Raw genomic sequence first — 14,168 nt, 5'->3', positions numbered from 1 at the left:
TTAGATCAAGTAAGAATGGGGAAAGATGGGTTGAATTAGTTTAAAGCACCAGTTTCGCAGACCTTTTAATGTGTGATTCTGGTTTGGATGTTGTCTAATAAAGGTGAACCCTACAATGACCCTGATGGGGCTACACTTTCTTAAACCTTTAGTTGGTAAAGTTTTCTGTTTGTTTTCTTTTGTTGTAAAGAAAAAGCAAAAATAAAACCAACCTCCCGCAGAAAGCAAAACTGCAGTATTTAATGGAAAGCCTGTATTATTCACTTGAAACTAGAGTGGCATGCCTGAGTCAGTGAAGTATGAGCTAAGAATCTGGCAAAAGCCTTTAGCACAAAGGAAGGCTGAAAGTCTCTCAGGAAGCCTGTGCGCTGCTAAATGTGGCACGTTTGAACATGAGACTGACATCATTGTGAGTTCATAGTAGTGAAAGAACAAAGTATCAGCTACAAATTAGACTGACCTAATTTTTAAGTCACTTCTAAAAACTTAATAACACAGTATGTTGCTTGTGCAAGCTGTTTATTTCTAGCTCAGTCTCTTGCTACTTAATTTAAACTACAAGTTAGCCCTCTAAAATGTCAAAGGAGTTGTTCAAAGAAGGTGTTTGTGTTTGAGGGGTTCTCCAAGCTTCCTTCCTTGGCTCTTTTTCCACCCTGACCTCAGCCTTCAGCTAAAGGAAGTGATTAAGGACCACCCATCATATACCTTTATCCTTTAGGATCAGTTTCCTGGAGGTACAAGCTTAGGATTGCATACCAAAACCTAACTCAGTCATACAGGCTGCTCACGTACAAGTTTCTTAGTGCAACTCTGTCTGCACATTGTCAGAACACTTGCCATAAGTATCAACAGGAATGTATTTATGGTCAATAAGGTGTTTAAAAAAAAAAAAGTGATCAATATTACTTACTGGTGAATCCACAATCACTGAAGTAAATAGTACTTCTTCCATTGCTGAATACCTAATAAAAGGACCATGCATTTTGAAGGTCGTATCCTCCCTTCTAAGTATTCGTTAGATATGCTACTTCAGTTACTGCAGGAGTACATTGAATCCTCTTAGTTTGGGATTCCTTTGGCAAAAGTCAGTTCTTTTCTGGTTACTACAAGAAGGACTTTATAAATCAGAGCACCTCTATAAATTCTGGATAAGTATTAAATGTCCATATTGCTTTTCTCTGCTTTTCAAAATCCTGTAGGAGGCCAAGCAAGGCTGCTACAGGATATTTCTTGATGAAGACCTAAATCAGATGATAATAACAGAGTTTATTCTCCTTGTTTGGTATTAAAAGCATTTGTGATTTTAAATTTTAAAATCCTGGTCCCTCTTAGTCCTGATTTTTAATTCATGTTTTGTCAGAAGTTCATAAAGGAGATCAATGTGTTTGGTGGTGTTACCACTTTTCTCCCTCTTCTTAAAAGGTGTAGAGGTTTATAAGGTGTAGAGGTATAAGAGCTGCAGCTCAGGAATGTAAGTCACCTTTTGCTTTCTCCTTCTGCTGTAAAGATCAGTATGGCTTCCCTTTTCAGTCATGCAGTTACTGTGCAAGAAGTGTGGCTGTGGCACCGCTGCAGGCCTTGTTACAGCATGACTCAAATTCACAAAAATGCTTAGGATCCCGTGGGAATGAACTACCAGAAGGCATGATGTGCAGGATGACCCAGTGAGCTGCCATCAGTTATGCTTTTGCTCTTGAACTAGGCTGCTTCATCCCGTGTTATGTTGTCAGTGTGTGCTATCAGAGTTACACCGTGGCAATCAGCTTGGTTCCTGATCCATGTCTAGTTTGTTTTCTGCACCTCACCTGCAGTTCTGTCTTACTCCTTGTCTGGTTTCACCCTTTCCTGCTCCACACAACCTGTGGGAGCTGAGAAAGCCTGATTGCTAGCAAGGACTCATGGCTGGAAACTGTTCTACCATGCTGGCTGTGAGCACTCATCCTATGCCATGTACCTCTGGGGTCCTTCTTAGGGAGAAATCTGCTAAGCTGATCTTTATTGCATAGGGCTGAGTTCACATATGCATTTAGATGTTTTGTGGGGCCCAGCATCCCTGTCACTGGCTGCCCCTTGGGAACCACAAGCGCGTGACTGCTGTGGTACATCTTGGAGGGTTCTTTTCTGTATTTTTATCATTGTATAGCAAGCATTATGTAAAATATTAATTTGACTTTGAGCTTGCAGTGATTTTTGGCATGAATTTGAGTGTTGTTTTAACACTGACTTGGTGAGCTTTGTAAACTGGTAGATGCTTCTCTATACTGCTGACAGGACATCCAGGCATTTTCAGGCGCAAGCGGGAAGAAACAAAGTATTAATGTTGACAGTTTAGAAAAAGAAAAAAAAAAAAAAAATTCCTTCCAAACTTTCTCATGCCCCGATGTGAACGGGTTGAATGCGCATGTTGCCTTCCGGGAGGACTGGTGTCATTTCCTCAAATGGGTGAAAGGCCATTGTGTTTTAACCCCTAGCTTACCGTAAAAGCAGTTTACATGGCTCTCCTCCTTACAGGAGGTTGACTCACTGTGAGCTTTAGTCATTTGGTTTTAAAGAAGTGCCATTAGAAATTCTGTTGTAAGAAACTTGCCCCTGCCTTGCCCAGGAGCTATTCTGATTTGTTTCTGTAATAAAATACCATCATTATCCTCTGCCTTTAATCTGTCCTGGTGCTTGTATGGAGGCTTCAGATCTATCTTCTCTTTTTGTTGTAGAGTGACCACTTAGCAAATCAGAATTGGGTTTTTTATTTTTGGCTCCTTTATTTACAGGTCTACCTTAGTTAATCGCCTCTGCTGGAACATCTCCCCTTTAAAGCCTCTGCTAGATAAAAAAAAAATTAAACTTAAAGGCTAACCATTATCTGAAGGCTCAGAGGAACTATCTCATCTTCTCTTTCAGAAAGCTTTTTAAGGAAATAGCAAGAACTTTTTGAACTGCTAGGCATGATGTTTATTTAGCGCTACTCTTCAGAGCACTCATTTGAATATTTTTCTTAGTCACTGTGCTTATGTTGGTTTGTGTAGATGCAGAGAATGCTGCCAGTGATTCAGGGCATGCAGGTGGTGTAGGAGATGGAAACCTTGTCATGAAAGTGGCTGCTGTAAACAAAGAGTAAGGAGGAAACGGGGATCTCAACAACTTGAAGTTTCAAAAAGCAGTTTAACCCTATAAGCAGTTGAGTTTGTATCTTTGAATTGCCTGCTAAAATCCAGTTGCTGTCAGAGACCAGCAGGTGTGGAATTTGCCAGCTGCCACAGCTAATTGATGGATCCTGTGTGCAGGAACCAGATAGAGCTCATGTTGTGATCTGTAAGAATAGGTGACTGTCTTCCCAGCTTGAGTACAGTTTGTAAACTTTCACTCACTTACGTTTGAGTCGGATCTGTTCAGACTATACAGAATAAAGCAGCTGAGTTTCAAAGCTTGCTAGCACTTGCTGAACAGACTAACAGGTTTTATGCTAGAAGCTTCATACAAGAATAAACCTTCGGGGAAGGAGTGGTACCGAGGTCCTTAGAAGGATGCTGTGGTGCTTGACTGCTCAGTCTCTCCTTGACTTTTGGCAAATTTTTTGGAGAGCCACAGCTCTGTAGCTGTGGGAGGAATACTCCTTGTAACTAAACTGGTTGGGTTCGTTCAGCTGCAGCTTAGGGAAGGCCCTGAGCAAGAAAGGAAAAAAGGCCTTCAACTTCTAATTCTGGAAAAGAAAAAAGTTATTTAAATAAGGCCTGGAGGACCATACTTGTCAGAAGTAAGTCAAAAGGCAGGTAATTCACCCTAATTTAAGGGATGTATATTTTCCTAAAGTCAGCAGAAAAAAATCCTCATCTCTAAATGATGAAAGACTTCTTTTTAAACTCTCTCCTAAACACGAATAGCTGAAGTTTCCCCTTTAAACTTGGGTGGCTCATTCATATTTCATTCAATTGTAATAGAGCAACCTCTCTTTCCCTCCCCCTCTTACCACCAAGGCTAAGAAGGAGGAGGGGAGATATAAAATGTTTCCGAGAATTACAGGAAATGTCTGTTCCTTTAACAGCATTGCCAGGGAATTTCCAAATATGCTTAATGCTTGTGGCTGAACTTGCAGCAGCTCCATCTTCAATCATGAGTGGATTGTATTCTAAAAACATGACACCTCATTCCAGTAAAACACATTGAAATGAAGTGTGTGCTTTTTTTCTCATCTGGTCTTCAGAATCAATCCTGCCATGTGCTGAAATGAGGGATTTGGGGGCTTCTTTAAATTCCCGATTTCTTTCTATTCAATAAAGAGGGGAAAAGTATTCTGTTATTGCTTGAGGTGATAGTAAGCATGGCATGTATCCCATCGAGCCAGAGGCTGGGCAGCAAGCTCCAGATACCTGCCTGGAGGGCTCTGGCCTGGTGTTCTGCTGTTTGCATTGGCAAGGTTTTTAGAGCAGGTACCCGACGACAGCAAGGTGCTTTTTGTAGCTTCTTTCCCTGCAAGGTGATGTTGGTATAGAATCTGTTCACCAGCTCTCCGCTCTGTGCAGCAGTGGCTCTGCACAGTTATGATATCATTTGCTCTGTGCTTGAAAGCCACTCCTGGGTTTCATAATATGGCAGTGCTTTGACAATAATTTGTTAGTGTGGTTCATATTACAGTGATTAAATGAGGTTGTCATCTCTTGATAGTAATGATTTGAATCTTGCTTAACTGGCCAGGAAACAGTTTGGAATTGGCACTAATGTGTTTATTTTTACTTCCACATGTGAAGATTGTAATTCAGTTTGTTCATGTAGGAACAGCAAGTGCTTTTCGTTGAGTTTGTTTGGCTATGACTACATGAAACAATTGGTGACATCAGTGTTACCATTTTTCAGAGCTGGCTTTTTAGTGTGTGGGGAGGTGGTGTTAACTAATGGAGTTCTGTTTTGTTAGACTTTGTTCATTCAAAATAAAGCTGTAATCAGACTGACAGCAATCTCCACTGTTGCATACTGAGCAAGATTTTGTGAATTTGCCTGAACTCATGCAAATACATTATCTGCGAAGGCTAGTTAGAAATTAGTTATCTAGCAGAGAGACATCACTTTTTTTTTATAAGGCTACCATTGATTGTTTTTTTTTTTTTTTTTTAATTATTACTTTACAAGAGTAAATTTGTAAATGCTTGTAGAGACGTTTGCTTTGGGTTTTTTTTGTTTTTTTTTTTTTTTAGAAAATAGGTAGAACAAAATTTTTTATTTCAAATGTTTCCCTTTTAAATTAGTGCTAGCAATTAGAGATCTCACCTAGGTTTTTAAGATCGGGGATTTCTACAGCAAATGACTACACGAAGTATGATTTCCATTGTTTTGACTTATAATAAGGATCTTTTTCTTCCTGTTTTAGGTGTTTCCTTCTGCTGGCCTTTGTATGCAGACCATAATTTGTTCTCTTCGGCCCATTCAGAATTTGACTCAAGTGTAGGTGAGTAATTGCTTTTGACATGAGACAGTAATGAATTACAGAATGCAGTAAAAGCATTCCAGAATTTTTGGCTGATCTGACTTAGATGCCATATGGGAGAATAATCTTATAAAATCAATTGAAAGTTTTCTTGGTTGTCTAGTGTCCCAGGTGATAGGAAACAAAAAACGTTACGTATTATAACACCTCTTTGAAGTGAATTAGCTAAACTAATTAGACGTCAGAGAGCTAAATGTAAATGATGTCAATTTACAGTGGAAAAAGTATTTTGAAATAGAGCTTTGTGCTTGTATGGGTGGAGAAGAGTCCCTACATACAGTGTTTGGGCTGTTGAACCGAGTGATGTAATGTATCAACAGCATGTTCTGACATTTCTCATGAGCACATATTCTGTCAGCCAGGTTTCCCTGCTATAACATGAAATAAATGTTTATGATTCCACAGTGAGTGTCAGACTGGTTGGCTTCTTGGCAAGTGCAAATGATGATAATCTGGCTCATTGTTTTGAGTTGGTGATGATGTATGAATAATTTGTGCAAGAGCATTGCATGTATTTGTGAAATATGTTGAGTAGGTCACAAAATGTGGGGTTTTTTTTCTTTTTTCCTTTTTTTCTTTTCAGGAGAACAGATTATCTTATTTCTATCACTATTATTTGTATAAAAAGCAATAACTCACTGGTTTCTACATGGAAATTCTATTTAGTGCTTAGCCTAGCTCTCTGAAAGTTCCATCACTGAAAATGTCGTGGAGCAATAGATGTAGAAACAAAGAACTTAATCTAAACTGGAGGTGTATTTATGTACCTTACTCTTGGGAAACTGATTTCCTTTCTTTCTCCATCTCTCGATGTCTCAGTTCTCTCGGGTGAGCACAATTAAATTGAGTGACTTTTCTTTAGAACTAGTAATCAAAACAGACTCAGTTAAGTATGATGAAAGACAATAGACCACTGAACAGAAAATTCTTCTTCATGTTCTTTTTCCAGTGGATTATACTTTGCTTATTCTTGAGAGTACAGTGTGTAATCTAAAATGCATATGGCTACTGTTTCTGCAAGAAAAATATTACTGTCACATTTTGGTTGTGTATATAGAACAGATCCCTGGAAGAAAGACAGGAGGGAGAAGGCACCCTGGTCATACAAAGAAACAAAGAAAAGCAGGGTGATATTCTCAAAACTGCTTCTCTTTTTTGAACATGGTACTTCAGTGGCATTTTCTAAGTAAATAAAAAAGTGTGTATGTTGCTGTTTGAGAGGTGTCCTCAGTACACTCTGCCATTGCACTAAAGTAGAGTATGCTGGGGAGGGAAGGAAACTGTCATTGTTCTACCACTCCCAGCTGATCTGAGAAAATGATCTATGTAGAAGGTGGTGACATTTGCTTAAGTCAGCTGAACAGCTAAAAGACATCCTTAGTCTCCTCAGCTGATGAACATGAGCCCTTGCATCTTTATTAATAGGCTCATCTTTTAAATTACAAGTGTTTGTAATCTCTTTTCTGTGTGGTCTCTATGATGAGAAGCAAGACATGGGTTTCTTGTAATCTGTTACATTTTTTTTTCCCCAAACTTTGCACTTTATTGCACAGTTGTTGTCTTTGGAATGTATTAGCATGTTTGGTGAATTCAGGGGAAGTCCCTTTCTTTTACTAGAAATCTTATTTCCCTTATGCTCCATAAACACTTTCTGTTTCTCACTACAGATAATCATCTGTAGTGAGATCAAGGATGATCTCTCCCTGTGCTTGATGCTCACTCAGTCTCTAGTAACTTAAGTGACAAGCATCTTTTCTTTTATTTCCATCTTTCTGAGACTGGTGAGGCAGTCTGAGGCAGTGCTGAGGCATTGCTAAGATATTGGAAGGAAAATGTCTTGTGAGTGGTACCTAACCCCTGTGACCGCTAGATTGGGAATCCCTCTCTGATGCAGGAGGTTGTGTGGGCCTATTTGCTCAGTATCACATGCAGTAAATGGTGTTGCTTGTAGGGGCACCAGCTATTGAACCACTGGCACCTCTCTGCTCAGTAAAACTGAAGCCCAGTATTCCTTTGGGAACAGCTGATGTGCCCACCGTGGCATGTATAGCGCAGTTTAGAAACTCATACTTCTGTGTCCTGGTTCAGCTTTTGGTTTTCTTTTTGTGTTGGTGTCCATTTTGAGAAATACAAAAGCGAATCAGATTATACGAAAGAATATTCTAGAGATATCTGTAAAGATATTGGGCAAGCATGGATCCATCTCTTGCTTTATAGTGTGTTAAAGGTTTAATTTTCTTATTTAAAAGAGGTAAGAAACAGTGCTGTATACCTCAGTCCATCTGAATGAGGAAGAAGCCTTGCAGTATCACCGATGTGCATATGGGTGACTTCATTCAGTATTCTCATAGCTGGGCTACGTTTCACTTTTTCTCAAAGCTGATTTCAGTGTAGAACATCCTGTGACTAAGATGGTTTCCTAGTTTTAAGATCAGTCACATAATAGCCAGGGCATTATATTGCATAATCTTATGAAGTCGTGGTGTCAATACGTACCATTGCAGTCTCAATCACAAGTAGAGCACAGAAAGAAAAAAGTCGAGAAATTGAGTTTGGCCTTTTTACAAACAATGATTGAAATGAAACAGATATTTCAACACCTCTTAACAGCTGGATGATAAAAGCACTTGCCAGGAAAGGGAGGAGATCTCTAGTGTTTACCCAAAACAGGAGACTGCCAGTTTCTCTTGTTTAGATTGGTCCCAAGTAGGAGTCCAAAAGTCTGATAGTCCCAGAAATTGAGAGAGCAAAAACCTATAACTGAAATGCTGTTTTGACAGGATCGGCTCCATTGGGCAGGAGAGGAACAACATTTTTATCAACCAAGGTAATTTGAGATGACATTACTGTTAAGTTTATTTCAAGCCATGGGCAGAGAAGCTTTCCACTGTGTTAATACATTGCTAAATGTTAAGTAATAGTGTTATTCAAGAGGACTTTTAACTGGTAGCCTACTTTCATTAAGAAACACGTTCTTTTACCTAGTAACAATACTATGATAAAGTAATAGAATGGCATAGATCAGAAGGGACCTTAACAATTATCTAGTTCCAACTCACCTGCCGTGGGCAGGATCGCCACCCACTAGATGAGGTTGCCCAGGACCCTATCCAACCGAGCCTTGAACAAGTCCAGAGATGGGGCATCCACAGCTTCTCTGGACAGTCCGTTCCAGGGTCTCATCACCCTGCTGGGTGAAATCTCTTCCTAACATCTAACCTAAATCTCCCCTCTTTTACTTTAAAAACATTCCCCCTTGGTGTATTACTATCAGACTGTGTAAAAAGTTGGTCTCCCTCCTGTTTATAAGCTCCCTTTAAGTACTGGAAGGACACAGTGAGATCTCCCTGGATCCTTTTCCAGGCTGAACAAGCCCAGCTCCTTCAACTTTTCTTTGTAGGAGAGGTGCTCCAGTCCTCTGATATCTTTGTCGCCCTACTCTGGACACGCTCCAGCAGCTTTACATAATTCTAGTTCTGGGAGCTCTAAGCTTGGGTGCAGTAATGCAGTCAGGGCCTTATGAGGGCAGAACAGAGGTGTACAGTCACCTCCCTCACCCTTCTGGCCACCTGTCTTCTGATGAAGCCCAGGATCCAGTTTGCCTTCCAAGCTTAGAATGTACCCTGTTGGCTTGCATCAGACTTTTCATCCATCAGAAAACACAAGTCCTTCTTGGCAGGGCTGCTCTTAATGAGTTGTTCTACCAATGTGTATACTTACATGGGACTGTCCTAACTCAAGTGCTGTACCTTTCCCTTGGCCTTGTTGAACCCCATTAGGTTCACGTGGGCTCACTTCTCCAGCCTGTCCATGTATCTCCGTATGGCTTCCCTTTCTTCTGTTGTATCGGTTGCGCCACTCAGCTTAATGTCATCAGCAAATCTGAGGGTGCAGCTGAGGGCGTACTCAATCACTGTTTGTGACAGAGATATTGAAGAGCACCCATCTCAGGGCATGCCCCTGGGGGCACCGCTCATCACTGGCCTCCATTTGGACTTAAGTTCTTTTAAGGGATTTCTGAAATAAACTGAAATTATCATCCGAGAGGGAAGGATGTGACAGCAAGCAAGAAGTGCTTAGGAGATAAAGAGTATACCCAAGCTGAAAGTTGCAAATTACAGATTACATATTTCTAATAGCCTCCATTTTGATATTCTGTGGTTTCTAGAGCCTCAGCTACTTTATTTTCCTTTTGTTACTTTAAGTCAGCATTTTACCCATCAAAACAAACTGTCTAGTTCATGAACAAACTGTCTAGCTCAAAGAAGAGTTAGAGCCAATTCCCACTGTAGCCAGTGGAAAAGTTTTCATTAATTTCAGTGGGTTTACTATCTGGCAGCTTCTGATGCAATAAACATACCCCCCAGGAAAAAAAAAAAAAAAAAAAAAAAAGAAAGAATGAAAAAGAGAGAGATTCACAACTCATGACAGGACATGTTAAGGAGAAACAAAAAAAAAAATGCAGAATGTTTTTTCTTTCTTTCCTTAAAATAAAAAATACAACTATGGAGCTTCATCCTTTTCCCCTCTGCATAATAGTGCGGTCTCTTGATACCTTTCAGCCTGTCTACAAAGAGCCCGAGGCTAGTAAATAATGACTGCTCTTTGAGGAGGAGCACACTTTCCAATCAAGTTGTAAAGATAGGGAGTTTTAATAGGCTTAATTAAGGCTTGGGACAGTAAATTTTCCAATATATTTTGTAGGTGAAGGCAATATACGTTTCCTTGCTATATGCTGCCAATTATTGGAATAAGCTTAAAATCATTAGTGGTACTATAATAGTAGTAGTCAGGTCATTTAGATTATCACGTTCTGTCAACCTCATGGTTGTTTATGTGAAACCTCATGTTTTTCTTATGTGGGTACATAAATCTGTGCTTGTTGAAACGTGGAATTAAGTTTGTTATAATTTTTCTGTTTAAAATTTATTTATTTATTGTGAAAGTGAAGTATGCTGCTTGTTATCAATTTAATTCGTTTGAGAATTCATACATGTAGGTTTATATATTATCTCTGATAAATAAAATATCTGCTGATCTCAAATTTCTAACTGCTAAACACAATTGTCTTTTGCCATAACAGGACTTTTAGTAAAAATTAAAATGAATGAAATCATTTTGAAGTGAAACAATAAGTCAACTCTACAAATAAAGTGCAAAAATTTTTAACTGAGCCTGTTAAAGTGAGAATGGAAAATTCTGCATGTTTAAAATCTGTTTTAAAAAATCTTTATATGTACTTCTGTGTACATTAGGAATCCAGGAAAATGTCTCTTCCTGATATGCTCCTGTTTGCAAACGTGTCACTGCCTGAAGAAAGAGTGTCAGTGAATCAGATTTTTATCTTTGTGACTCAACTTTGTTGAGTCACTTTACTTTGTTCCAGCCAGCAGAAGGCAAAGGTAGAAAGACTGCTTGGGTCTCAAGCTAGATAGCATGGGCCACCCTTGACATAGGAGTTGCTAGACTGTCTACTTTCTTGTATGAGAGGTGTTGCATAGTTTTGCTGACTTAAAATCACTTCCCAGGCAGGGAATGTTATGGTGTGAAACTCACAAACTTGGGAAATGTAGCTTCTTGGCTTTAGCCAGCTCTGACTTGAGCCCAGATTGTTCGTTCCAAACCGAGCTGCCATACTAATGAGGTGAGGAGCTCTTACCAGGCTAATGCTTTGGTGTAAAGGCTCCAACATGTGAGCACCACCACCTCAGCTGAAAAAGCCAGCGCACTTGGCTGTCTCCTTTTGCAGGAGCTGAAGTAGCTGAATATGGGGCTTGTGCTCTGGAGCTGCAGTTTGTAGCCTTATATAGATGGCTGTATGTAAATGTGCACAATTGCACTGAGAAATCAAGTGCTGCTGACTGGGAGGAAAGCCAAGTGACTTCTGCTTTCTATAGGTTATATAGTTTCAGCACAAAATGCACTGAACTGGAAGGCAAGCCACTGTGATGACTGTTCCTCAGGTGTATTCCTGCAGAGATGCGTTCTGCCTTGAGAGATTGTACAACTGAAGTCAGTACTATTATTAGATGATGAAATGTCTCAGGTAGTCTACTTACTGCTGTACTGCTGATGCCATTTAGGTTGAAGTGGTCAGGGTCTAATTTCACAAAACTATAGTTTGCTTCAGTTATTACTAGCATGTGTGAAAAACGCACTTCATGTAATGATCCCATGAGCTCCAGAAGGCTCAGAGGCTGTGCTCAGTACCATACCTTGCAGCACTGTGTTTAAAAGGCCTCTGTTTCAAGTTTGGTGATTAATTCAAATAAAATATGTGTCCTGATGTACCATCTTATTTTTCTGGTTTCTCTTCAACCATATTCTCAGAAGAGAAGCACAGATGTAAGCTTGTTGCCCTTTCCTTTGTACAATTTCAGCTCCTATATTCGTAGTGCTGGTTTGCAAAATGCTTACCAAGGCATTACATTTTAAAAATGTATCGTAAGTTTTTACAACTTCTTACTTAAATGGTGAAGTGCTGAAATGCATCTAATTCATTCTGCTCTTGAAAGGAATAAGGGATTTAGGGCAGTGTCTCTTAATTACATTCTAACAAGTCTCGTGAAGAGGTAGAGGTAATGGCAACAAAAGTCTGCAATTAAGGCAGGGTATGTTGCCTGAAATATAATAAAATTGTGAATGCAAGATTGTTGGAATAGATTCAAACACTGTAGTTGTAAATTCTCACTCTCAGATGTTTGGAATATTCAGCAGAGGGGAACTTTTCAGGAATGTATTTATTATGTGGTACAGACTGCTGTGCAGTTAGCCTCAACGGTGCACATTTTGTTCTGCATGCTTCATAGAATCATCTGGTTTGTATTTTTTTTATCTTTCCCTTCTTGCAGGCTCTCAGTCCAGTGTAAAGATGATGGTTGGGAGCAAAGGTAAAGAATGATGTAATGCAGCGGCAGCCAGAAAGCATCTTTTGTGTGAATTGTGCAATGGCTACTCCAGTCATCTCCTGATGAATCAGATGTGAAGGGTTGCTCTGTGGAATGAGCCCTTTGTAACGGCACATCAACTGGAAGCAGGAGGAGACATTCAGCTGAAGAGCTCTTTCTGAAAATGGGTTTAACTTTTCTTTTGCCAGTCACTACCAGCATGACCTCATACACTTCTAGTACAATGCTGTGGCTAAGCCTTTGAGTACACAGCCATTACATCATTGCAGCAAATTAGAGAGGGAGGTGGTGAAAGAGGCCTCATTGTTGTCATGGCCGATGAGATGATCAGCACTCAACTCATTGTCGCCGAGAAGTTGGTGGCTTTGCTGGAGAGTGGCACTGAAAAATTGCTGCTGATTGACAGCCGCCCATTTGTGGAATACAATACGTCCCACATCTTGGATGCCATCAATATCAACTGCTCAAAGCTTATGAAGCGGAGGCTGCAGCAGGACAAAGTTTTGATTACGGAGCTCATTCAGCATTCAGCAAAACACAAGGTAGGGGGTATTTTCCTGTTATTTCTATTTGTTTAAAAACGTGCCCAGAGAGCAACTTATTTCAGGCATTTTAGTTTGAGGAAAAAAAAAGAAAACATGGGAGAGGTTGAGTTTTGCAAAGACTTTACTGGATTTGACATACTGTCAGTTAACACGAAGTTTATCGTCGGTATACTTAGTAGCAGTGTCTAAATGACAGATTAACGTGTAGGGATCTTAAAATTAACGAGTGTTCTTATAAATCATGTAGATCACAGTCCCTTAAGTGTATGCAGTGAATGCAGTAAACATTCACATTCTAAACCTTGAAGGATTCTTTAAGGCCTGTGGTGATGAGGATTGCTAGCAAGAGGCCATACAGTTCAGAAAGAAACTGTAGCTCTGTCAATCCTGGCTCTTGCTTCCTGTTTAAAGTGCTTTCAATGTGAATAGTTTGATGGGTTTTTAAATAGAGTTATGAGCAAAAAGAAAATAACTAAGCTGTTTAAACATAATAACTATCTAATGTGGTTTTTTTTTATATATATCTTTAATCCATTGGTACTTGTTTCAAATATTTTGGATGACAGAAATAATCTGTGTACTATGTTCTTGCTTTCACATATTAAAAGTTGAAGCCTTTTTCTTAGTTTGTGTGTTTTATACATATACTCTTATTGATGGCTGAAATGTGTGTGGCTTTAGGCAGTTTAAGGTCTCTTGTATTTATAAATGAAAAATACTGAAGTAGAAAATGAGATTGGATCTTCTTTTAAAGAAACTCATTTGTTGTTGTTTGAAAAAAATAAACCCTGCTCAAGGTAAAGCATTAACAGGTGACATAAAGTTATCCAGTGGTTGAAATCTGCAGTGTATGCTTCAACTTGGAGCAAATAATCAATATAAAAACTCTCAAAGGAAGTGCACTTGATCAGGAATAAAAAATAACTAGCTAATAATACAAATTGTTACGCATACAGCCATGTATGTAACCTGTGTATCTGAAGTGCTGCATAGCAAACATATAGGAAGCCTTAGCCTGACTTCATGCAGATGATAATGTGGTGGTTTTTTTAATCTTCTTCTTCTTCCCTGTCTTACCCTCAATTACTTATTTTTCAGATTGAAATTGATTGCAAGCAGGAAGTGGTAGTATATGACCAAAGCTCTAAAGATGTGACCTCTCTCTCACCTGACTGCTTTCTTACTGTGCTCCTGGGCAAACTGGAGAAGAACTTCATCTCTGTATATCTGCTTTCAGGT

General features: G+C 39.4%; 1 protein-coding gene across 3 annotated transcripts in view; it reads left to right on the top strand.

Annotated features, from left to right (window-relative positions):
* DUSP16 (dual specificity phosphatase 16) overlaps positions 1-14,168 on the top strand; it is a 68,846-nt gene that overhangs the window by 23,575 nt on the left and 31,103 nt on the right. For 2 of the 3 annotated variants that reach the window (XM_085233484.1, XM_003202539.5), the window contains exons 2-4: positions 5,360-5,437; positions 12,328-12,926; positions 14,028-14,166. In XM_085233484.1, coding sequence (XP_085089610.1) covers positions 12,696-12,926; positions 14,028-14,166 — 370 coding nt within the window. In that variant the 5' untranslated portion in view covers positions 5,360-5,437; positions 12,328-12,695. Of the gene's footprint in view, positions 1-5,359; positions 5,438-8,256; positions 8,304-12,327; positions 12,927-14,027; positions 14,167-14,168 lie in introns of all 3 variants that reach the window. The other variant, XM_085233490.1, reaches the window with a different exon arrangement.

This window comes from Meleagris gallopavo, chromosome 1 (assembly GCF_905368555.1).
Source record: "Meleagris gallopavo chromosome 1, MGAL_WU_HG_1.1, whole genome shotgun sequence".
Classification (NCBI taxonomy): Eukaryota; Metazoa; Chordata; class Aves; order Galliformes; family Phasianidae; genus Meleagris; species Meleagris gallopavo.
The sequence above is the reverse complement of the archived record's forward strand: the minus strand, read 5'-3'. Positions and strand labels throughout refer to the sequence as shown.